Raw genomic sequence first — 27,039 nt, 5'->3', positions numbered from 1 at the left:
TAAAAGCCCCCCCCACCCCTCGCTATCCGCCCAGTCGTGTCAGTTATTGATATCATACAGCGAGTTAATGTTGTAATCGCTGCGGGGTTTTCATTTATTTTTTTTTTCTTCCTCTTTAGAATTTCGCGAAGTGTTTTACCTTCGTTGCGCTGTGTTTCTTTTGTCAGGCGGTGTAAGGACACCAAAACAGCAGTTGGGGGCGGGGTCCTGAGTTGAGTGTCGTGGCCACATTAGGAGAGGGCGACGGCTCGAGCGGAGTGAAGTGAAGCAGAGGGGCCCGGTGTCGCAGAACAATATGGTAATAACCCATTGTCCACAGCGCGAGCACCTCCCGGCAGGCGCTATGCCGCTAGGCGGGGGTTCCAGAGCAGGGCAGTGCGAGGGGGAGCGTGCAGCTTGGAGACGGTTACAAAGCAATGGAGAGGTGGTAGGGCCCACCAAGGCCTTCAACTTCTCTGACTGCCGCACGTTCAATATCTCCCAAGGCAGGAGAAAATACATCCATCCTGTCCCTGATCTCTCTTCTCGTGGATGGCACACGTCCGTGCTCCAGTGTTTGAGTTTGTTTGTTTGTTTGAACTCATCGCAGGGTTTCTGACTAACAACAACGCCACGTCAGCAGTGTTCAAAACCCGGATGCCTCGAACTGAGCTAAATGCGTTTGTAGTAATGAAATTACACCCCAGTGAATCAAACATGGTCGGGAAAGTACTGGAACAAATGTTCTTTGGGGCGGATTTAATATCCACTTGGGCTAATCATCGCTGGAGGAACTCAGCTTCGAGTCTGCTCAGCTCTGGTCGTACTGACTTGCAACGTCAGTTCTGTTCCTCCACTGATGCTGCCAGACCTGCTGAGTTTTTCTATCATTTTATGTATTTGTTTCAGATTTCTAGCATCCACAAGGATGAATCAGAGCTAGACAGCATGGCTTTGTTTGGGAGGGATCAAATCTTCATTTCCTGAAGAAGGGCTCATGACCAAAACGTTGATTCTCCTGCTCCTTGGATGCTGCATGACCTGCTGCGCTTTTCCAGTAACACATTTTCAGCAGGGATCAAATTTAACAAATTTCTATTTTTCGAGGCAGTGACTGGCTGTGTGAGTGAGGGTAGTGCAGTTGATGTAGTCTGGATGCCTCAAGGTCTTCCATGATAGGTTCGTTAAGAACCCATGGAATCCAGGGCAATTTGGCAAATTGGATCCAAAAGTAGATTAGTGGCAGAAAGCAGAGTGTGGTTGGAGTGTTTTTGTGACTGGAACCATGTCCGATGTTGTACCATAGGGTTTGTGGTGTACATTAATGATATAGACATGACTGTAGGACAAATAATCAGTAAGTTCACATGCCATGAAGAATAGTGGTATGTTAAATAGTGAGAAAGGTCTTATACTGCAATATCGATGGACTGGAGAGTGAAAAATTAAATGTAATCCTGAAATGTGTGGAGTGATGCATTTTGGGAGGACTAACAAAGCAAGGGAGTACATGTTGAATGGTAGGAAGCTCAAAGTACAGGGAATTAAAGGGACCTTAATGTGTGTATCTGTAGATCCTGGAAGACAGCATATTATATAGATGGATAAAAGGGCATTTCGGATACTTGAGTTTATTTTTCAAGAGGTTGAACACAAATGTAAGGAGGTATATGTAATTTTAGTTGGGTCACATAGTCAGATGTACAGTATGGAAACAGACCCTTTGGTCCAACAAAATATCCCAACCCAATCTAGTTCCACCTGCCAGCACCTGGCCCATATCCTTCCAAAGCCTTTCTTTTTTTTTCCAAATCTCCTGTTTTTTTTTCTTTGTTTTTACTGCTAACCCCCACACTACCGCCTAACTGCGGTAGTGCTTATTTTTTCCCCAGCACCCATGTTGTGTGTCTGCAGGTGTGAGACACAGTGAGAGACACAAGGTGTACAAATCCAAAGCCTTTCTATTCATATACCCATCCAGATGCCTTTTAAATGTTGCAATTATACTTGTCTCTACCACTTCTTCTGGCAGCTCATTCCATACATGTACCACCCTCTGCTTGAAAAAGTTGTCCCTTAGGTCTCTTTTAGATCTTTCTCCTCTCAACCTAAACCTATACCCTCTAGTTCTGGACTCCCCCACCCCAGGGAAAAGACCTTGACTATTTACCCTATCTGTGCACTTCATGAATTTATAAACCTCAATAAGGTCACACCTCAGCCTCCAATACTCCAGGAAAAACAGCCCCAGCCTAGTCAGCCTCTCCCTATAGCTCAAATCCTCCAACCCTTGCAACATGTTTGTAAATTTTTTCTGAACCTTTCAAGTTTCACAACATTCTTCCAGTAAGAAGGAGACCAAATTGCATGCAATATTCCAAAAGTGGCCTAACCAATGTCTGGTACAGCCGCAACATGACTCCCAGCTCCTGTACTCAATACTCTGATCAATAAAGGAAAGCATACCAAAAGCCTTCTCCACTAACCTACCTAACTGCGACTTTACTTTCAAGAAACTGTAAACCTGCACTCCAACATGTCTCTGTTCAGTACACTCCCTAAGACTTCACCATTAAGTGTATAAGTCCTGCTAAGATTTGCTTTCCCAAAATGCAGCACCTCGCATTTATCTAAATTAAACTCCATCCGCCACTCCTCAGCCCATTGGCCCATCTGATCAGGATCCCATTGTAATCCGAGGTAGCTTTCAGTATCCACTACATGTTCAATTTTGGTGTCGTCTGCAAACTTATGCTCATATCCAAATCGTTTATATAAATGATGAAAAGTAGTGGACCAGCACCGATCCTTGTGGCACTCCACTGGTCACAGGTCTCCAGTCTGAAAAACAACCCTCCACCACCACCCTCTGTCTTCCACCTTTAAACCGGTCCTGTATTCAAATGGCTAGATCTCCCTGTATTCCATGAAATCTAACCTTGCTAACCAGTCTCCCAAGGGGAACCTTGTCGAATACCCTACTGAACCCCATAGAGGTCGCATCTACTACTCTGCCCTCATCAATCCTCTTTGTTACTTCAGAAAACACAATCATGTTTGTGAGACACGATTTTCCACGCACAAAGCCATGTTGACTATCCCTAAACAGTCCTTGCCTTTCCAAATACATGTACATCCTGTCCCTCAGGATTCCTCCAACAACTTGTCCCCCACTGACGTCAGACTCACTGGTCTATAGTTCCCTGGCTTTTCTTTACCACCCTTCTTAAACAGTCTTCTAGCACCTCACCTGTGACTATCGATGATACAACTGTCTCAGCAAGAGGCCCAGCAATCACTTCCCTCGCTTCCCACAGAGTTCTAGGGTACACTTGATCAGATCCTGGGAGTTTATCTACTTTTATGCGTTTCTAGACATCGAGCACTTCCTCTTCTCTAATATGGACATTTTTCAAGATGTCACCACCTGTTTCCCTATATTTTATATCTTCTATTGTGTGCAGTTATTGTCACATGATAGGAAGGATGTGATTAGAGAGAGTATTAAGAAGATTCACCAGAATATTGCCTGGGCTGTAGCAATCCTGGTACAAAAAGAGACTAGATATGCTGAAGTTTTTTTCCTTGGAACAGGGAAGGCTAGACAGGGGACCTGATCGAGGTAAACAAAGCTGTGAGGGAAAAGATTTTGGGTTGAAGTGCCCTTTTCTGTGCTGCAAAATCTTTGACTTTCTGAAATGTTTTCTAATTGAATAAAATGGAACAGGTTTACAACATAATTGTTATAACTTGGTGGATTGGTGTAAATATGAACTGGTTTAGGTAGTTTTCATTCTCCGAATTTTGATTTCACCCAATGCAATTTTTTTTTGTGCTAACTTGTTTATTGCAATGGCTTTTATTATCTTCACATTAGAACTATGGAAATAAAATGACTCATTGCAAAAAGATTGGTGAGAGGTAGGAAAGTTTGAATCCTGTTCTGTACTTCATAACTTATGTAAGGTTAGCTACCCTGGAAAAGCCTTGGAAGGACTCAGAAAAGACCGAAATATCATAATCCTACCGGCAGACAAAGGGCACATGGCCGTCATTCTGAATAGAACACAATGTAGAGGAACACCTCAATTATCTGGCATTTGATTATCTGAACATCGGATTATCCAGCAAGATCACAAGGTGCCAGTGCTTGGCTCAACAGTGTTGTCCGGCATCTGATTATCCGGAATTCAATTAACCAAATGAAATACTCTCCATCTGCGTCCTTTGGATAATCAAGGTTCCTTGGTACATTGAAAAAGCAAACGCAATACTCGCAGATACCAATTCTGACCACCAGGTGACAATGGACCTGACTCCACAGCTAGAAAACTGTATTACAGCATCCTTGAGGAAACTTCACAAGACAGGTTAAATTAACAAGACAGACCTCCAAACAATGAAACCTGAAGGATCCAACACACCCCGTTTCGATGGATTACCAAAGGTATGTAAAGAAGGTACCCCTCTCAGACCTATAGTCTCACTTCCCAGTACACCAATATACAGACTAGCAAAGGAACTAATAGAAGACTCAAGCCACTCCATCCAGGAATTTCTTAGAATCATCAAAGAACCAAGGTAGAGGATAACGAGGTCATGGTTTCCTTCCATGTGACAGCCCACAACCCACTTCACCTTCAGCGACAAGGCCTACACACAAATCATTGGGATCCCTCTAGGATCACCAATACTAGGACTCTTAGCAGAGGTTAGAACGGACAGCCCTTCCCATGATCCAACTTTGGGTCCACTATGTGGATGACACTTTTTCATCGTGAAATGCAACAAATTGGAAGAAACTCACAAACACATAAACAACATCCTTACCGGTATAAAGTTCACCAAAGAGGAAGAGAACAACAACAGACTCCCCTTTCTAGACATCATGGTAGAACGCAAAGCCAATGGAGAGCTACATAGCATCTACAGGAAAGTTGTACATGCTGACTAGATACTCAACTACAGGAACAATCATCCCAACTGGAGCTGCATCAGGACATTATTTAAACAAGCCCCAACACACTGCAGCACCCAGGAACTAAGAGAAGCTGAGGAAAAATGCCTGTACAATGTATTCAGGAGCAATGACTACCCGATAAGCGCAATCCACCGATTCCTACAAAACAAACCTAAACAAGAAGACACAACTTGCCCAGAAATTGTAGCCACTCAGCCATACATAAAGATATCTCTGAGATGATGACCAGACTACTTCTGGTCCCTAGACATCATGGTAGCCCACAAACCTACCACCACGCTGAAACACCCCCTGATGAATTTCTAGGACCCATACCAACAATCAGCAGAACGAATGTCATATACAAAATACCCTGCAAGGACTGCAACAAACATTGCATTGGACAAACGGGCATGAAACTAGCCACCAGAATACATGCTACCCAAAGACATGATCAGCTATCACTAGTATCCATACACACAGAGGAAGAGGGAAATTAGTTCAACTAGGACAATACATCTATCCTGCGACAGGCTAAACAATGCATGGGAATTCCTAGAGGCCTGGCATTTAAACCAGGACTTCATTAATAAATATATTGATTTATCAATCTCTCAGAAAAAGAACCAGAAGTGATATCACCCACCATAACAGACTAAGACACACATAGCAAGTGGGACAAAACGCTAGCGCTTCATCGGAGACTCACTCATGATGTTACCGAGCATGATGACAAAACGTCTGAGAACAAATATACCAGCACAGTGAGCAAACGTACAATCTGATCCACAATCTGAGCTAAACATCATCTCCAAAATCGTAAATAGCTACCCCAGTTTCTTAATGCTTTAGAAGACTTCATGAGAGCATATAAGGGAGAGATATGTAAGTCCATTGTCATATTGACTTTTATTTTTTCCCTAACAGTGAGGATTCCAAAACCACTCTTGTCACTAAATTTAGGTTAACACTTCAATGCAGTATGTTATATATTGGGCATGCTCTCTGATGTGAAATGTTAAATTGACACATAGTGTGCTTTTCATTTAAGTTTCTGGAAGTGAAACCTGTATATTCGTTTGTCTGTGAAAATGAATAATGGTGGTTCTGATAATAGGTAATCAATCTCAAACATTAATCATTTTTCTGTCCTCGGAAATATTTCCAGCTATTTCTGTTATTTGGGTCTATTTCTATGCATTTATCTTGACACAAACTAAGATTACATTGCAGATATGGCACAAACTCCATATTAATCCCTTAAAACAAATTCAGTGTGTTGAGAAACTTGAGCGTTGAAACCATTTGGGTTCAGGGTGACATTAAAGTATAAATCAATGTACTATATGGTGCTACTACATTTTACTTCACTGTTTTTAAGCCTTAACACACAAGATCAAAAAACTGTTTGAGTCAAAATGATCAGTGCCAATTGTATTGGTAGGTTGAATCACTGTACATTTTGTATAATAAGAGTATTTTATTCTCTCAATGCTAACATTTTGATTTGCATTGTTTAGCCTGGACCTGCTGCAAGTGCAACAAATGTCGGTGCCTCTAGCCGATCACCCAGCAAAGCTGTCACACCTCGGAATGCTGGTGGTGGTTCCACAGTGAGGCAGAGGTAAGTAACATAAAAATGACGTACTACATGTGAGCTCGCATTTGTTTTCAGTAAGATGCAACATGACAATGGATTGGAAATTGGCTGTGGTTAATCTTTTTATCTTGATTTGATTGTTGGTAATGTTATTTAAAATGTTCTTGGAAAAGTCAGCAGTCTTTAGGTACTAAGTCTACCAATGTCTATTAAAAGATCCCCTTAAAAACACTTTGAACTTTGAAGATTTATACTTGAGATACACATACATAAATAATCCCAAACGTTTGCACTTGAGGTGAATTGAACTCATTTTGCTGATTAATTTTAAGGCGTGTGTGAACATTAAGGAATTTGTAAGGTGAGTATTATAAAGGGATTTAATTTCAGTCATCTATACTATATCTGTTTGCAATTTAGAAATGAAATTAAAAATCAAATTGAGCTTTTGCAAGACACAATTAATGACAAAATATTAAGTTTGAATATAACTGCATCAGTTTGTGTTAATTTTAAATAAATGTAATTATTCTAATGAGCATTTGTCATTTTTTTTGTAGCAGTGAAATGTATATGATACTAATATTAAAAATATATTTAATGGCAGTGAGCAATATGTTGTATGTTATGAGGGAACTGTTCAGGCCAAATGCTTTTATATGTAAAAGCATTGAGTTCTTTGATTGCATAAGGAATAAACACATTGCTTGACACAGAAACAAGTCATTCCAAACAGAAAGTCATTCATTGAGTCTTGGTCTGTACTGTTCCGACTATAGAACCATTACTTAAACCAATGTTCTTTGATTCTGGTCATTGTTACATTGTTGAAATGGGGGTTTTGTTTACAATTGTAAATGAGACCATAGTGGGATCATGCATTTGGATGCCTGATGAGGAAAAGTTAAAAATCACACAACACCAGATTATAGTCCACGGGTTTATTAGGGAGCATTAACTTTCGGGACGCTGCTCCTTCAACCACCTGATGAAGCAGCAGCACTCCGAAAGCTAGTGTTTCCAAGTAAACCTGTTCGACTTTAAACTGGTATTGAGGTAAACAGCAGCACCTCTAAATCATTATGAGGAAAAGATTTCTCATGATTTTGATACTTCCACAATCTAACACATAATTATCTTGCCATTCCTGGGTGACGTATATTTGTGGTAAGCAATTAAGGTTTCTGGGTAGATAGGAACAATACCACATAGAGAATCATTAGCTTTAGGAGAAACAAAAAAAGTTAGATTTTCGCATTCTTAGAAAATGATTGCTTCATAGAGATAGTTAATTTGCGTAATGTTTAACATCTTTAGGGAGACCTATTGGATGTAGCAATATGTACTGATCATATTACAATTATGTGAGGTGGATCGTTCAGAAGACTAGTTTCCATATTATAGAAGAGATGGTAAATTGTGAAAAAATATGTAGATCTTTATTGACTGAAGTTTTAATTCAGTTGCTTTATTTTTTATCCTTTTGAGTGTGGGTGTCACTAGCAAGGCTAATATTTGTAACCCTAACCTAACTGCCCTTGAACTGATTTACTTTTGGGTCCTTTCAGAGGACTCTTTAAAACAACCACATTACTATGATTCTGTCAGATTCACTTCCCTAAAGGACAACCATTTTTTATAAAAGTCAATGATAATTTCATAAACACCATTACTAAGACAAGCTTTATATTCCCAGATTTTAATTAATCAAATTCAAACTCCAATTGCTGTGATGGTAGGATTTGAATTCATGCCCCCAGTGCATTCGTCTGAGCCTGCGGATTACTAGTCTAGTAACATTGCTATTATAGAACCTCTCCACTATTTGATAATTAGTGTTCTAAAGTGCTAACTCAGTTCTTTAGTAGATGAGTGAAAATGTTTAATACGTTATGTTAAAGTATTTGGCTTTGAGGAAAATCAGTCTCAATAAGCTATTGACTTATAGAGGATGGCATTGTGAAATGGCAAAATGTTGGCATATCAACAAATACTGCTTGTTTTAATGAAAAAGAGTGCAGTTTATTTGAACAGTTATGTCTGAAATTGTCTAAGTTGTGATGTTTAGTAATTAGTTATCTGAAATACAAATTTGAAAATCACATTTTAGAACTATTAAGTATTCATAAAAATCTGTTCTGTTTCCTATTCCGTGTAAAAATAAGAGAAAATCAATTACTTTCCTTCCTCTGTTCATTTTGTTGAAACTGTTCTGTGACAAGTCATGTAGTGTGTGGGAAGTGAAAAATGCTAATGTAGTGATTCATGTCTCTCAGTACTGGTAGGAGCTAAAGAGAATAGTGAGAAAAGATCACATCTTTTCTGATTAGAACAATTATTATTGAATTTATATAGCATTCTGTTCTGCTGTACTTAATAGTGCTTTCTTGCTCAATGTTCCTTGTGCCCCATTGAACATGTTAATTCTCAAAAGTTTTCATCAATATTTTCAGTCCCCTATTGACATTGTTTCAGCTCGCATCTGATTTTCAGCCTATACCCCTACTCGAATCCTATTGTTTCTGCCCTTGGTGTCTTCAACCATCATTAGCATACAATTCAGAATTCTCTCCCAAAAGCTCTTGAATTTGCTCAATCATTTCCCATCCCACTGATGCACTTCCACCACCTCTATTAGTTCTGCATTCCCCTCAGTTCTCCATATACCAAATGTCTTGAACATAACCTTCCCCAACAAATCCCATGATGACTCCCTCATGGAATGAGTTGAGTTAAGATCATTAGGTCCACCAATGGCATTTGATCATAGGCGAAAGTGAGGACTGCAGATGCTGGCGATTAGATTCGAGAGTGTGGTGCTGGAAAAGCGCAGCAGGTCAGGCAGCATCCGAGGAGCAGGAGAGTCGACGTTCCGGACAAAAGCCCATCATCAGGAATGAGGCTTGAGCCGAGGGGGGTTGGAGCTGGGGGGCAGGTAGCTGAGAGTGCAATAGGTAGGTGGAGATGGGGGTAATGGTGATCGGTCAAAGAGGAAGGTGGAGCAGATAGGTGGGACAGGTCATGAGGTCGGTGCCAAGTTGGAAGGTTGGATCTGGGATAAAGTGGGTGGAAGGAAATGAGGAAACTGGTGAAATTCCCATTGATGCCATGGGATTGGATAGCGTTCTTCCTCCACTGTTGGGTGGTTAGGGAGTGGCGACGGAGGAGGAGGAGGACCTGCATGCCCTTGGCCAAGTTGGGGGAGTTGAACTGTTCGGCCACAGGGTTATGGGGTTGGTTGGTGCGGATGTCCCGGAGATATTCTCTGAAGCGCTCTGCGAGGAGGTGTCCTGTGTCCCCAATGTAGAGTAGGCATCTGATACACTGGGGAGACAGGATGCCTATTTGTCAGCTTCAGAGAACATCTCCAGTACACCCGCACCAACCAACCCCACCGCCCCGTGGCTGAACACTTCATCTGCCCCTCCCAATCTGTAAAGGGCATGCAGGTCCTGGGCCTCCTCCATCGCCAAACCCTTACCACCTGACTCCTGGAGGAAAAATGCTTCACCTTCTGCCTCAGAACCTTCAAACCCCATGGCATTAATGTGGATTTCACCAGTTTCCTCATTTCCCCTCCTCTCACCTTATCCCAGATTAGATTAGATTCCCTACAGTATGGAAACAGGCTATTTTGGCCCAACAAGTCCCCACCAACCCTTCGAAGAGTAACCCACCCAGACCCATTCCCCTACCCTATATTTACCCCTGAGTAATGCACCTAATACTGGGCAATTTAACATGATCAGTTCACCTGACCTACACATCTTTGGACAGTGGGAGGAAACCGGAACATCCGGAGGAAACCCACGCAGACGTGGAGAATGTGCAAACTCCACACAGACAGTCACTCGAGGTGAAATTGAACCTGAGTACCTGGCGCTGTGAGGCAGCAGTACTAACCACTGAGCCATCGTGCTGCCTCCAACCTTCCAACTCGGCACCGCCCTCATGACCTGTCCTACCTCTCCATCTTCCTTCCCACCTATCTGCTCCACCCTCCCCTCCGACCTATCACTTTGCCCCCACCTCCATCCGTCCATTGCACTCTCAGCTACCTTTCCCCCCAGCCCCATCACCCTCCCATTTATCTCACCATCCCCTTGGCGCACAGCCTCATTGCTGATGAAGGGCTTTTGCCCAAAACATCAACTCTCCTGCCCCTCGGATACTGCCTGACCTGCTGTGCTTTTCCAGCACCACACATTTGATCAGTAGGACTGTGAGAGGGCAACAGTGATTTTCCCAGACACTTTCCTTCCTGCATTATATTTTTTCTATCCTATCGATAATAGAACATGCATTGCTTTTGTAATTTTTAATTTAAAATATTTCATGGTATAACTTTAGTCAATATTTCATGACACACAGATGTTTCACAGCTGATTTTCCATTCCTTTAAGTAAAATAAATTTTTAAAGCATTATATCTTTCTTTTCGTATTGCCATACTTTGGAGTTGTCTTTACATTTTTAAAGGCTGTCCATGACTAAAGAGAATGTTATTAGTTTAGTGTATGAGAGTTTCCATTGATCACAGACTCTTAATTGAGTCATGCTTTGTTGTGTTGACATTTAGCCATTTTAGCTATGACTGGATTAACAAGTTTCAACATTTGACGTTGGTTAATTGACTAGTTAGCTGCTTGTAAAGTGTTAAAGGATAATTAATACTGCACCATGTGATTAGCTGTTACTTTTTTCATTGCTGTTAACATTGCATTGTCAGAAGTTGTGCATTTCAAGGCAGCTGTTATTAACCTTAGAAGCAAAACAAACTATTCTGTAAAGAATGTTGATCGTGGCTTGTAGATGCTTCAGTGTCAAAATAAGGTAATTAGAATTTTAAAAAAATTATCTGATCAGTCCACATTTCACTCATTTCAACAAAATGGTTGTTCAAAAATTGAATGAAGCAAATACTGATTTTCAGTAAACTTTGACTTGCATAAATGCCCAATGATATGTAATAAAAGGCCATTTCTGGCACAGTTCATTTTTGTGTGATTGTATAGAACTATCAGTGTAAATTCAATTAGCATATCTGGTAATGGGAAAAAAAAATCCCAGTTTCAATTTGTGTATGGAGAGAATTTCTACATCTGTTTGAGGTTTTATGACCAGATGTCCTAGATATCTAAAAACAATGGCTGCAAAGATAGTGAATACACTTGTTGTAACTTTTCAAAATTCCCTAGATTTTAGTAAGTTCCCAGTAGATTGGGATAATACCAATTTAGCATCATTATTCAAGAATTGACGGAGACAGTAAATGTGAAAGTAAAAGTCAGTTTTTCTGACATCTACCATAGGAAAATGTCTCAGTCCATGGCTAACGTGGTCGTAATAAGATTTTGTATTAGGATCTTATAAATCAGGCAAATTCAAAATGGTTTTCTGAAAAAGGTATTGTGCATGTCAAATCTATTGGAGTTCTTTTGAAATTGAGGGAGATCAGTAAATATGTTTTAGATTTCCAAAAGGTATTCAATAAGGTGCCACATAAAAAGTTATTACACACAATAAGAGTTCATGTTCGTTGTGATATATTAGCATAGATTGACTAACTAGCAGGAAACAGGCAGTTGGGATAAATGGGTCAAATTCAGGTTTGAAAACTACTTAGTGGAATGTTACAGGGGATTAGTGCTGGGGTTTCAAATACTGACCATTTATATTAATGTAGATGAAGAGACAGACTGCTGCCAAATTTGTTGACAATGCAAAGATAGGTAGGAAAGCAAGTCATTACAAGGGTACAAAGAGTCTGCAAAGGGTCTTGGGTTGAATTGGCATATGTACAGGATTCGAGACACTAATTCCACTACCTCTTTATAGATGCTGCCAGACCTGCTGAGTTTCACCAGTTTTGGTTATTGTTTCAAGGCAAATAGAATGAAAGTCATTATTGCAAGGGAGCTGGAAGTAGAAAAGTCTTATTGCAACTATATTGGGCATTGATGATACAACACCTAAAGTACTTTAGGAGAAAGTGTGGACTGCCGATGCTGGAGACTACAGTCGAGAGTGTGGTGCTGCAAAAGGTCAGGCAGCATCCGAGGAGCAGGAGAATCGACATTTTGGGCAAAAGCCCTTCATCAGGAATGAGACTGTGAGCCAAGGAGGTGGTGAGATAAATGAGAGGTGAGTGGGGCTGGGGGAAAGTAGCTGAGAATGCGATAGGTAGATGGAGATCGGAGTGATAGTGATAGGTCGGAGAGGAGGGTGGAGTGGAGTGGATAGGTAGGAAGGAAGAAGTACAGGTGGAACAGGTCATGAGGCTGGTGATGAGTTGGAAGGTTGGATCTGGGATAAGGTGGGGGGAGGGGTGAAATCCACATTGATGCCGTGGGGTTGGAGGGTCCTGAGGCAGAAGATGAGGCATCCTTCTTCCAGACATCGGATGGTTAGGGAGTGGCGATAGAAGAGACCCAGGACCTGCAAATCCTTGGCGGAGTGGGAGGGGAAGTTGAAGTGTTTGGCCACGTGGTGGTGGGGTTGTTGGTGCAGGTGTCCTGGAGATGTTCTCTAAAGCGCTCTGTGAGTAGGCGTCCAGTCTCCCCAATGTAGAGGTGACCACATCGGGATCCACGAATACAGTAAATGATGTGTGGAAGAGCAGGTAAAACTCCAATGGATGTGGAAAGCTCCTTTGGGGCCTTGAACGGGGAAGGTGTGGGAGCAGGTTTTGCAAATCCTGCGCTGGCAGGGCAAGGTGCTGGGCAGGGAGGGGAGGGTGGGGGGCGTGGACCTGATAAGGGAGTCGCGAAGGGAATTGTCTTTACAGATCGGAGTGGGGAAGGAAATATATGTCTGGTGGTGGGGGTCCATTTGTAGGTGGCAGAAATGACGGAGGATGATGTAAATACTGGAGTACTCTATACATTTTTTGTCACATTGTTAAGGAGGTACATAATTTTATAAAAGCTGTCTAGAGAAGCTTCACCAGACTGATTCCTGGGAAGTAGCAGTTTAGAAAAGTGAGAGGTGATTTAATTGGAAGATAAGATTTTGAGAGGCTTGACAAAGTGGATGATGGGATGCTATTTCATCTTAGATGGTGGGGAGTGGAACCTAGTACTAGGGGGCACAGTTTAAAATAAGGGTTCTACCATTTGGTATGAAGGTGAAGAGGAATTTCTTCTCATGATGGGTTGTGTACATACGAAATGAAACAGGATTCAGCCCTTGAGTCTACTCCGCCATTCAGTAAGATCATGGCTGATCTGCTTGTTAGTATTTCTGATCAAATCTTGTCCACTGAGAGCAGTGGAGGTTTGGTTATTGAATTTATTGAAAACTGAGTTTGATTTGATCAACAAGGAAATTGAGGATTATGGGGAATAGGTAGGAAAGTGGTATAGTGGCTACAATCAGATCACCTGATATTTTTGAATGGCAATGCAGGCTTAAGGAGTGGAGTAATTTTCTCATGCATTTGTTATAATCTTATGGAAAGAGCTATTGAAATCCTTAATTTCAGTGAATCTATTCTGAATTTTGGTGAATGTGATATTTGGGTTGCAGTTTATATTAAACCTGGGCAGTATAGTGCTCGCTCCTTTTTTTTCTCTCTCACTCTCTCTCTCACTCTCTCTCTCACTCTCTCCGAGTGATTAAGTCCCTCTTGGGAACTTAGTCTGAAACTTTGTTTTGTCTTACCCCCTCCTCCACAGTCTGCTTTGACACAGTTGGCTTGACTGCTGAGTGAGATTCTAAGTGATTTGCCCTTGACATTGCAGTGCAACCACCATCGATGCCAATCCTAACCACTAGGAGGTGTTTGAGTAGCTTGACAATGACCTGGTTTCCTAGTTTCCTTTTTTGATTTTTTTTTCTTTCTGCCCAATACCACCCCAAATTGAGCTACTGTCACTGTCTTCAGTATAATTATTCTTCATGATAAAGTTGTACCTTCTACCTACATAGAGTATTGTTGAAAATTGGTCATAGTTTGTGCTTCGTCTTTTATTACTTGAAGATCTAAGCCTTTTATGATGGAGAATTAAACAAGTGCAATTTCTACATAACAATAATGAAGTCCAGCTGAGAGCATGAATTCTGTAATGTCAGTAAATCTTGATCAAGAAATATACCATGCAACCCCACAGGATAACGTGAAGTAAATTGCTATCTGAATAGTTTAAATACAGTTGGCTCTTGTAATGTCTGTCATGTTACAGGGAATGTTGCGTTGTATCTGTTGAGTTCTTTGTTGCACTGTTTCCTCCATTATTGGCTAAAACACAAGCAGCCACAACAACTGATGCAGGACTACTTTGGCGTGCTATTTATATAAATTTTATATGCTGGGCAAATGCATGGTGCATTAGACAGAGTTCAAGTATGGGTATTCTATTTATTTTTAAGTCAGTGCACTTCCAGTTGTTTCTGGTGTAAATTACTGAACAGGAACAAATCCTGATTGAAGTGACTGTTAGAGAATGGACGATGTGTCCCAGGAGGATGACTGTTAGAAAAAGAATTAGAGTTTGAGAGATGCCACTTCATTTGTCATTAGTGATATTGTCCATACTGGGAAAGCTGGTCTTGGTCATCTGGATAGTAGAAAGAAAAGTATAGCTCTCCCTAGAAAACTTGCATAATCCGATGATCCATTTTATTTTGGTTTAACGTGAGTGGTATGCTATCTAACGTAATTTATAGGGATTACTTTCCCAACCTTATGCTTTACTTGATGGTTAGGGCCAAGGCTACAGTTACTTAGATTTGAGCTTTCCCCATATCAAGGTAGTAATTACAGCTAGAATGACTACCAAATTTAGGTGGGAGGGTGAGGGTGGAAAAAAGAGTCTATAGAGGAGTAACGTCAGGATAGGTGAGTGAGCAAAAACTTGACAGAATGGAATGTAATGTGGGGGAATTGAGGCTTTTCACTTTGACAGGAAGAAAATAGGAACTGATTTGTTTAAATAGAGAAGGCTCCAGTATGGGGCTTTGGAGGTCCTCTTGCATGAATCACAAAAAGCTTGCATGCAAGTTCAGGTAATAGGGAAGGCAAATGGGATACTGGCTGTTATTTAAAAAGAAAGAAAATATAAAAACAGGGAAGTCTTCTTAAAACTATATAAAGCACCAGTTAGACCATACTTAGAATGCTGTGAACAATTTTGGTCCCTTTATCCAAAGAAAATATACTGACAGTGAAGACAGTCCAGAGAAAATTCAGCAGATTGATCTTGACCTTGGTAGGATTTCTTTATGATGAGAAATCGAGAAGGTTTGGCTTGTACTCATGAAGAGTTTAGAAGAATGAGCGGTGACCTTATTGAAATGTGTAAGATTCTTTGGGGGCATGACAGGGTCAATGGAGGAAGCTTGTTTCCTCTTCCGAAGAGTCTTGGACCAGAGGGCATAACTTCAGAATAAGGCGTTTTTCATTTTAAGACCGAGCTGAATTTATTCTCCACAGGGATTGGATTGTTCAGAATTTTCAAGACCAACATACTGATTTTGAGAAAGATACAGAAAAGTAGTGGTGGGTTAAGGGGAGAAAGGCAGGAAAGTAGAGTTGAGGTTTATCAGATCAGCCTGATCTCCTCGAATAACAGAACAGACTCCATTAGCCGAATGACCGTTTCTTCTTACCTACCCTTATGATCCATCCACACCTTGAATTAACGTGTGGAAGCTGGCCAAAACTGGCTGCCTGTGATTTACATTACTTCTACAATAGTCAGTTCCAGAAACTAAATCTATAAATGTGATCTTTCTGCAAGCTTCATACAATCAAAATGTATAAAAATTTGTGTATCTATCTGTTGGACAATTCAAATTTAAAACAAAAAGGAAGTCAAAGTGTGGATTCTCTTACATATAAAAATTAATTTTTAAAAAAGACAACCTTGGAAATGTTTTCAACACTAATCTGCATTAAAATTAATGTTACTAACCACTGTAATAGCAGTAGTTAATATATTGTATTTGCATTCAGTACTCAATAATCTCTTTCCTAGGTCTTAAACTAATTAATATTTTGATATAATACCTCATTATCTAAAGATTTCAAGAAATGTCTGTAACGTTTTCATGTTGTTTAAATAGGTAAAATAGCGAACTTAAATATAGTCAAGCATTTGATATCTTTCAACACCAATTATTCTCATTAAAACAGAATTTGGTAACATCGCACACAGTCCTCTGCTATAATTTAATTCCCGATTTTGACTAACGTCACCAAATAGCCAGTTAAGTGGTGACCTGATAGAGCTACACTTCTCCTCTTGTCCCCTATATGACAGAAGGGGGTGAAAGCTACCCCGATCTGTTACTTCTTTCCTTCCCACACACTGAATGTGAGAATACTGCTGCCATCTGTTTTTCTCCTTGCACATTCTTAACTTTCAGTTAAGCGGTTTGAACTTTGCTACCAAATCACTTGGTTAAAATATTATTTCTCATGCAGCTTTTTAAAAATCTAGAATGAAGAGGTATGTTTTAGTGAAGTGCTGTTCACAATATCTAATATTTTCTTCTACACCTTGTCAGTTAGGGAGAAAAGCAAACAAAAAAGAATTGTGAGGATAAGAATTCTGAAAACCCAGTCAAGAAATCCATTGTTTTGTGTCTGACATGGTTTTAATTGAACCAAGATTAATCTTGGGTTAAGTAGATTCCTGCTAACAGCATGCTGTTCCAAGTTGCAGCCCTTTAATATTAATATTTATTCATCTTTTACTCTTCTGTTTCAGAAAAGCTACCAGTAGTGCAGTGAGCCGTGCTGGTCGAACCACCTCAACAGGCACTGGGGGTATGTGGCGGTTCTACACAGAGGATTCTCCTGGGCTTAAAGTGTAAGTATTTTCTGTGGAAACTGAGTTGCAATCTTTTAGCTGCAATTGAGTAGCTGTACAATCAGCTTATGTGTTATTCATGTCTTAATGTTTGTAACATTCTCTTTATGTTTTAGTATTCATTTAATTTTGTTTATTTATTAAATGGTGATTTGCTGATGACATTATTGTGCAAACTACCTAGGAATAGTTTTGAACCTGTATGATGGAGTTGTACTGATCCATTTTGATACTAAAGGTATCCAGGATAATGAGTGAATCTCTTCACATCCATCATATTGTTGTTTTATGTTAATCATGCAATTTACATAATGCTTCAATTTTATGTCTTCTGTTGCACTGAGGGTGACAAGAGCACAGAAAATTCTCTGGATGGTTCTTCAGTGACCATCACCAGTAGTGGTTCAGGGGAACCACTACAGACTGAGCTGATTGAGATCTCAAGGTACTAGAATAGATCTGTGGTAGGTGAAGGAGCTAGCAAGAGGGCAAAACTTCCTTGACCTTATCCTCCCTAATTCTATCTCTCATAATTGCATCTGTCTATGACCGTATTGGCTAAAGTGGCTACAGCACAGCTTTTGTGGAGACAAAGTTCTGTCTTCATATTGAGGGTATCCTCCATCTTGTTGTGTGGTGCTACCATCATGCTAAATGGTTTAGACTTCGAATCAGTCTGGCAATTCACAACTGGGTATACCATGAGGACCTTTGGACTTTCAGAAGAGTAGAATTGTATTTAATTGCAATCCGTAAGCTTGTAGCCCCACTCTATCATTGCTATCAAGCCAAGGGATCAATCCTGGTTCCTTGAAGTGGACGAGTCAAGGCGTATCTTAAAAAAAAGAGGCATCAGCGTGATTACTTACATGTTAGACAGCATAAATAGTATGTGATAGACAGAGCTGAGCAATATCATGACCAACAAATCAGATGTAATCTCTACAATCCTGCCAATTCCAGCCAATTCCAACTACATCTTTTGTTGCCGTTAAGCTACTAACCCAAATATTTCCTATGTCCATTTGCAGCAAAACCTAGGCAACTTCAGGCTTGAACTGGTAAGTAGCAAGCTACACTGTCATTTGTGTGGCCTTGGTGACCATTTCTAACAGTTTGAGGTTCTGCGGAAGAGTCACTCGACCTGAAACATTAACTCTGATTTGTCTCCACAGGGAGGCATGGTTGCTCAGTGGTTGGCACTGCTGCCTCACAGCACCAGGGACCTGGATTTGATTCCAGCCTCTGGTGACTGTCTGTATGAAATTTGCATACTCTCCCATGTCTGCGTGGTTTCCTTTGGGTACTCCAGTTTCCTCCCACAATCTAAAGATGTGCAGTTTAGGTGAATTGGTCATGCTAAATTCCCCATAGTGTTCAGGTTGGTGCAGTTGTCTGGGTGGGTTACTCTTCAGAGGGTCAGTGTGGACTTGTTGGGCCAAACTGCCTATATCCACACTGTAGGGATTCTATAAGATTCTGAGATGCTGCCAGACCTGTTGAGCTTTTCCAGCAATTTCTATTTTTATATTTGTTATTTTGGTATGCCAACTTTGTGGTCCAGAATACATTGTCCCTGTACATGTTATTGCATAAGCTGATGTGCAAGAAACCTTGCAGAGGTTGCATCAGGAGCTATAAAGTCTGCTCCCTCTGACTACTAAGACTAGTTATCACAAGATATTTATAGATAAGGAGAGCAGTCAGTTTTCCTATCTTAGTCATATCTGACAATCTTCTGTTACCCTTGTTTAATGACAAAACTCACTTGTTTTTACCTCCAGTATCCAACCTGGAAGTCCATTATTTGCGTTTGATCACTTTTTCAAAACAAAATGAAATGATGTTATCTGGCATTGTTTTGCATGTGTAAATCCCTTGTCCTTCTGTTGAGTTACATTGAAGTGCTCAATTTACCTCTTCCATCATTTCACTATCCTCTGTGCTTAGAGATTCTGTCTCAGTTTTTTAATTTGAGTTGAAAAGCCAAAGTCGTACCAGACTTGCTTTGGGACATACTCCTGGATTTATATCTGCAGCACCTCCAGCAGTTGAAATGTTTTAAATGTTACACTGATAAATGGCAAGTTGCTTTCCTGTCGCGGAAGTGCCAGCCAATGACCATTGAAATTAGCAAATGTAACACAACCGTTTAAGAAAGGAGGGAGCATGAACGCAGGAGACAAAAGATTAGTTAAACTTATTACAGAAGTCTTACTACAATTAAATAGGATTTTGCAATCGCACCTGGAGTACACCACGCAACTTTTAGTCTCGTGTTTAAGGAAGAATATTTGTATCAGAGGCAGTACCTTGAGGTTCACTAGATTGGTTCCTGAGGTAAGAAATCTTTCCTCTGATGAGAGGCTGCGCACTTATGCATTCTGGACTAAAGAAGAATAGGAATGTTCTCATTTAAAATATATGAAGTTTGAAGGAACTTGACAAGATACAGACTGGAAGGTTCCTTCACCTAGCTGGGGAATCTTGAAAAGAAAACGAAAGAACTGCAGAAGCTGTAAATCAAACAAAATTAGAAGTAACTGGAAAAACTATGAAGAGAAATCAGACTTACTATTTTGAGTCGGGTGACCCTTCCTGAGAACTGATGGTAGTTAGGAAAATGTATTATTTTATGCAGAAGATAGAGTGGGGGGTAAGAGGGTAAGTAGTAAATGATAGGTGGGAATAGAGCCCAAAGAGAGAGAAGACAGTTGGGCTGGCAAAGGAGTGGACAATGATCTGGCTAGGAGAGTGAATAGCTGTTAAGGGAGACTGTTAGTAGCTAACAATAGATAGTCTGCCAATATGCACTATGTGATAACAAGACCTGGTGTGGGATAGGGGAATAGACATGGGAGAGTACAGGCCCTAAAATTATTGAACTCAATATTGAGTTTGGAGGGCTGCAGGGACCCCAAACGGCAAATGAGGTGTTATTCTTCCAGCTTTGCTTGAACACTGCACAAACCTGAGACAGATGTGTTGGCCAGGGAACATAGTACTGTGTTAAAGTGGCAGGCAACCGGAAGGTCAGGGTCTTTTTTGCAGGCATGACATTCATGTTCTACGAAGCGTTCACCCAGCTGTGCTTCGTTTCCCCAATTTTTAGGAGACTACATGGTAAGCAGCGATTGCATTAGACTGGATTGTGAGAAGGTAAAGCACTGCTTCACGTGGATGGTATGTTTTGGCCCTTGGATACTGAGGAGGGAAGAGGTAAATGGACAGATGTTGCAACTTCGGTGGTTGCAGGGGAAGGTGCTGTGGGGGGGTGTTAGGAGTGAAGGAAGAGTGAACCAGGGTGTCCTGGAGGGAGTGGCCCCTGCAGAAGGTGGACAAAGGAGAGGCAGGAGATATGTCTGCTGGTGACATCTTGCTGGAGGTAATGGAAATGGTGGATGATGATCTTTTGGATGTGGATACTGGTGAAATGCTAGACAAGGGGAACCCTATTGCTGTTGTGGGAGGGAGGAGAGGGGGTGAGGGTGGAAGTGCAGGCGATGGGCCAAACATGGTTGAGGGCCCTTTTGATACTGGTGTTGGGGAATCGTCAGTTGTGGAAGAAAGTGGACATTTCGGAGGCTCCCTTGTCGAAGTTAGCCTCGTTGGAACACATGCAACAGGGATGGAGGAACTGGGAGAATGGAATAAAGTCTTTACAGGAAGCAGGGTGTGAGGATGTATAGTCCAGGTGGGAGTCTGTAGATTTATAGTGGACATTGAGGCCAGATTCTTCCCAAAAATGGAAACCGAGATGTCAACGACAGGAAAGGAGGTGTCAGACCAGGCGAAAGTGAGGGCAGGGTGGAACTTCAAATCGAATTCGATGAACTTTGCAATTCCAAATTGAGAGAGAAGAAGCACTGGTGATATTATCAATATATTGGAGACAGAGTTTTGGGTGGGGGCTGGAATAGACAGGTCCTTTGGTCTCCCTGAGAATCAAAGGATATGGAAAAAGGAAGGAAAGTGGAGTTGAAGCCTGAATCAGTCCAATGGCAGAGTAGGCTTGAGGAGCCATATGGTCAAATCCTGTTCCTATTTCTTTATTATGTGAGAAGAACAAAGCTTCACAGGAACCCTGTTCCATTTACACGCTGCATTCCTGCCACACACACCAGGCAATGACTGGTGAAGTTAGTGAATGTAACGCTACCATTCAAGGAAGTAGGGAGGGTGAACACGGAACAGGCTAGTTAAACTAAATATTAAGTAAGTCTTGCTACAATTATGAGACCTTGATGGAACTATGCTTCTAATATTTAAAATTAACCCCTAATACATTGTATAGTTTTGCTTGTGATTTAATTTGCAATGAAGTGGTTTAGCATTATTTCCCTGGTGGAATTCTGGGCCTGTTTTAATAAGTGACTTCATTTCCTTATAAAAGTACACTTTCAAGCTCTGTCTTGATGTCCTCAGGATTGACTGTTTAAGCAACAAAGGGAGGAGAAAAACATGTCTAATTGATTGTTGCTTTTTGCTTTGTAAAGGAAGCTATCCTAGAGTAAGACTATTTTAAACATTTTATCTTGCAAGACAGGCTTTGCTGAAAAGAAAATATTAAATTATTCTTATCCTACCTTTTGACCTTTAACTGCTCATAGCTTAATTGTTGCCAGCATAAATAAAAACAGGAAATGCTGCAAGTACACAGCAGGTCACTTTCTGTAAAGTGCAACGGGCAGTTAGCATTTGTTTTCTTCTTATAGATGTTGACAAAGCTTTCACTTCACTAAAACTTCTAGTTTTGTTTTCCCTTTTCTCTCATTTTCGTTTGATACTTGCACTCCAAGTAGCTTGTGATTTAAGTTTTTCTGATTACACTGCTGTTATGGAGTAATTTGTTAAGTATTTCTATGCAATGTTCTTCATGACTTTCAAATAACATCACTAAATGAAAGAACAAATGTATAGTTTCAAGCCTTTACTACTTTAGCATGAGACATTACTGTGGGCAGCCCACTTTAGTTACTGCCTTGAGTGCTTTGTGCAGAGACAATTTCAAATTAGGTGACAAATGCCTCCCTTACTTTGTGTAAGGTAGTGCCCATCAACTAAATTAATCATGAATATCCTGTTGATTTTTGTTGACTGTCTAATTCTGTTGGATGGTTTGACATGCTGGCATATTTAACAGTTAGCTGGATAAAAGTCCAATCAGTCACGTTCCTACTTTTAACAGCCTCTTGGCCCTTTGATTAACCTAGTACATTGTTGCAAGTTTACCATACTGGATACTAAATGGAGATATTATACAGGTTGAATTAATTTATAATTAAATGATCAGCATTGCAGTATTAAATGTATGCAAAGTAGAATTGCATAAGCATCCTACCTTTTAACTTGACAACTAAATTGCAGCATAATTACAAATAAATTGAGTTATTATTTTGCATTTTGAACTTTGTAACTATGCAGCAGGTTATGATTGGGGCAGTAACCTGCTAAATGCAGGCTCTTGTGTTTCAAACGATGAAAAGTAGGATGCTTTGCAAGCTGAAATTTAGAATGCAGTCTTTTTGATGATCAGGGAAAAAAAAATGACAACTGTCTCTTAACTCCCACATTTAGTGACCTTTTAAATTTGGTCTTTTTTATCTTTGCTTTAAAGCAAATTATCTCCTACGTGATGCCTGCCTCAGGTTCTGTGAGATAAGATGCACTGTGATAATCTGATTAAATCACATCCCACGCCATGTCTTTAGGGAGTTGGGCTACAGAGGTGAGAATTCAAAACAATAAAGAAAACTAAATGCATGTGACCCATCAATTCTTTTAACTGGACGAAAATCACCTTCGTGTCTACATAATCAAACTTAGGCCACCACTACTGCTTTGTATCATAAGACATGACTGTACTTAATAATAAATTTCTTTGACAGTAATGACTGGTGGGAATATTGTTTATTGGGCTTCCATTTAACTCTTGACTCAGTTTCATTTATTGGTATGAAGGAGTTAAGTTGCCAAGAAGAAATACTTCGGTAAATGTGACTCTTCCATTTTTATAGTTTAGCAAGAAAAAATAGTTTAATTCAAGTAAAACTTGACATTTTACTGACCTTTAACCATGTCATGCTGCCTTGACTGGGGGAGAAGGAAAGGGGTTTCTTGTAACGAAAGTTTAGATATTAACTTGTCCAAATTCTAAATTTCTAACTGTGGTTTATGTTGTAACTTGAGATTGAATGGCTTTGTTTTGTGATTAGAATTTATTTACTAAATTTGAATCCATAGGTGACAAGAGGATGGAAGAAGGCATACAGATTGGACTAAATTTCTTAATTCATTAAATTTCCATAAAAAGATTGTGTATAGTTTCTTTTACACGACACAATTTCCCAACGTGCTTCGCAGGAACAGTATCAAAAAATATCATTACCTAACCACATAAGGCAATACTGGTGTGTTCTGCCAAAGACTTGGTCAAAGCAGTGTTTTTAGGAGCATCTTAAATGAGAAAAGTGAGGTATAGAGAGAGAGCAAGGTCAAAGTAGGGAGGTCCAGGACTTTGGTCTCGGGTAACTGAAGTATTGAGAACCTTGTGTAGAACAGATAAAATCAGGGATGCTGAATGGCGAGAATTGGATGAATGCAAATATCTGCAAGGTTTGTGAGGCTTGATGTGATCAGAGAGCAGTATCCTTTGTGGGATTTGAAACAAGCACGAGAAGCTTAAAACCAACATGTTGCTTAACCAAGTGCCAGTGTAACTCGGAACGTGAGGACAGGGACTGCAGAGTTTTAGATGACCACACATTTATGAAGGTTGAAATGTGGAAGGCCAGCCAGGAGTGCATTGATTTAATGAAGTGTAAAGATAACAAAAGCACAGTTGACTTTGGTAGCAAGTGAACTGAGGCAGGTGCAGAGACAGGCAATATTATGCACGTGAAATCAGGTTAATTAGGAATATTTTAGGAGTATGTTATCCAAATCTGTTAAACCCAATTTTCATTGTGCCTCATTGAGGAATGTGTTTGTATTCTTTATCGAAAGGCTAATGTGAAAATTAAAGAGTTGTACCCTGCAATTGTGTACATCTGTTAAAATTATCAGGCTGCATCAGGATGTGGGAAAGTGCCTTTCTTGAGAGTATAGGAAAATTGAAGACCTTCTCCAAACCTTTGTTTAAATACAAGATCTTCAACAAATCTTTGTACATGACGAAAGGGGCAAACACATTCGGGGAAAAATAGATGTAGTGTTCTGTCACATTTTTTATTTGTTCACATTTTTTATTTGTTCATTCTAGCTGAAATGATTAAAAATGTGAATTTTATCCTCAGTGTGTCTGGTTTTAAAGACGTACTCTAATTATCTGCTTTATTGATATTGTCTGTTTGAGAGAGTAACAACCATCGTGTTAATTCTCAAGAGTTGTTTCTTTCCATGCTTTGTCTTTTAAATAATTTGCTTAGATGGCATGAGTTGGCAATTGGAGTAAAAAATTATGTTTCTCAGGTATTTCCACCCATGTTTCTTTTGAAGGTCAAAAAGTACTTTGGATATGTATGTCAGTGGTAGATGCGTTTATCAGCTTTGACTGTGTTTCAACGTATATGCACACATTGATCTGAGGCTTTCAATACTTTGTGTTCATTTTACACATGGGAAATGAAACTGGAGCTTTATGTCAGAGTCCATTCTTCATCCAATAACTACAGTGAAATAGATGAGTTTAGGATTTGAAGGATTATTCAGTAATCAAAACAATTTGACTGCTTTTGTTTTAAGATCCAGAATATTTTTAGGCTCCTAATTCAACCAAAGAATTCAACTTTTGAAAGGAAAACAAAAGCCAATCAATTACTTTTTAATCTATCCTTCTTTGGTTAATTGAACAGAGAATAGAATCCCTGCAGTGTGGAAACAGCCTGGACTTTAAGTGCACAGTCTATTTGGCTTCATATAGCTGAGTTGTTTAAATGTATATTTACTAATTTCTTTAATGTCTTCGTAATTCTAAGTTAATAGTCGCAGACTAGGACTTGCAAATGTCTGTTGCAAATTATTCTTGCCTAGATCAATACAAGTAATATTGTTGTGATGATAGAGAACATTTAAAGAGATCACACTATGTCCAATTTATACTGACATTAATAGCCATCTAATTGGGAATTGAATAAATTACCAGGAAAAAAAAGAAAATGACAAAGCTATGGGGAAGAGCAGAGGAGTGGGAATAATTCAGTAGCTCTTTCACAGATAAAATGAGCTGAATGGTCTTTTCCTGTGCTGTAAGATTCTGAATTCAAGTATTTAACGTTTTGGGTTTTAAACTGAGTTGGGGTAAAGGCTTCTGTCTGATTTTTAGCCCCTCACTTTGAGGTAAGGTTAGTGTGAGTGCATTATAATAAAAGAAAAAGTTGGTTATGCAGTGCACAATAATGCATTTTAGCTTTACTAAAACCAAAGCTAATGCTACTTAAATATTACTCTAGGCGCCCTTATGTTTATTGCTGTTTGGGTTAAGTTTTCTAAAAGACAAATTAGTTTTGCTACAGGAATAATTTGATGTTTTTCAAAAAAATGTTCTGGTTCTGAGCTACTGGCCATTACTAGCCAGTGAGAGAATGGTTCCAAATTTTCACAATTAGCTTAATTAGTGTAAATGCAAATTCTCCATAAACTGAGAATCAGCTGTGAACAGTTCTGCTTATGACAGGAATGTGAACAAGTCTTCTCGTTTTGTGTCTATAGTGTAGAATGTGTGATGTTATGGTAACTGTCTTTGTTATTAAGTTGTAATCTAAGCTACCATTTTGTGTGGATAGCTTAAAGTAGCGTTGGAGTTTCACAATTAAGATGAAGAACTGGTATAGGTCCTGATGTCTGAAGCTTGTGTGCAATTCAGATTGGTACATTGTTTTTTTCTTCACTTGGTGAAGGAAGAAATGAAAATAACAAGGAAATTTAGTTTTCCACTCTAAGGTTGTAATTGTGAAAGCCTGATTTATTTTCTGATATTTTTCACTTGGATTTAAAATCTTTTCAAATATAGTTGTATTATGTAGCTTTTCTGAATCTATACTGAGTGAATAGAATGATATATGCTATACAACTCTGACAACAAAATCCTTCCTAAAACAAGGAAATAGCAATAACTCTGCTGGATATTTATTATGCTTTTTCTCCAACAGTGCTAGCAAAATTGGTATTGTGTGGGTGCCCTTGCTGTACCACTAGGTGTCCCTTTTGTCCCTTGTATTGCTGCCTTTGCATTGACATTGAAACTATAAAAGCAAGCAGTGGTGAACGTACTGCTAAATGTGCTTCTATTGATTTTCTTTTCCTCTCTCCTCAGTGGGCCTGTACCAGTGCTTGTTATGAGCCTACTGTTCATCGCTTCAGTATTTATGCTGCACATCTGGGGCAAGTACACCCGATCATAGATAAGACTTCAGCTTCAACTTAACGCACTCGTTTGTCCTGGACCAAATGCCTGTTTTTATGGGAACTGAATTTTGACACATTAAATCTCGCCTTTCGTTGATGAAAATTGATGTGATGATTCTCTCAAGAGCAGAATGTAACAGCTCGCTCCTTTTTCCCAGTTTTCACAAAGAGTCCATGTGTTAGATTTCTGAAATATTTGAAAGGTCTTTCTTATCTTTGTTTTACCTTTTATTTTGTAAAACAACACACTAATGTTCAACAATAAAAATAATTGTTACTTGA

The 27,039-nt window shown here is 39.8% G+C and overlaps 1 protein-coding gene across 1 annotated transcript; it reads left to right on the top strand.

Moving 5' to 3' along the window:
* Positions 1-180: 180 nt before the first annotated feature.
* Positions 181-27,039, top strand: sec61b (SEC61 translocon subunit beta). The gene is made up of 4 exons (XM_060824818.1): positions 181-298; positions 6,460-6,563; positions 17,251-17,352; positions 26,666-27,039. Exons 1-4 carry the CDS (start codon positions 296-298, stop codon positions 26,751-26,753), a joined length of 297 nt encoding a protein of 98 aa, XP_060680801.1. The 5' UTR covers positions 181-295; the 3' UTR covers positions 26,754-27,039.

Source organism: Hemiscyllium ocellatum, chromosome 5, assembly GCF_020745735.1.
Source record: "Hemiscyllium ocellatum isolate sHemOce1 chromosome 5, sHemOce1.pat.X.cur, whole genome shotgun sequence".
Taxonomy (NCBI): Eukaryota; Metazoa; Chordata; class Chondrichthyes; order Orectolobiformes; family Hemiscylliidae; genus Hemiscyllium; species Hemiscyllium ocellatum.
This window is presented reverse-complemented; position numbering and strand designations above follow the sequence as displayed.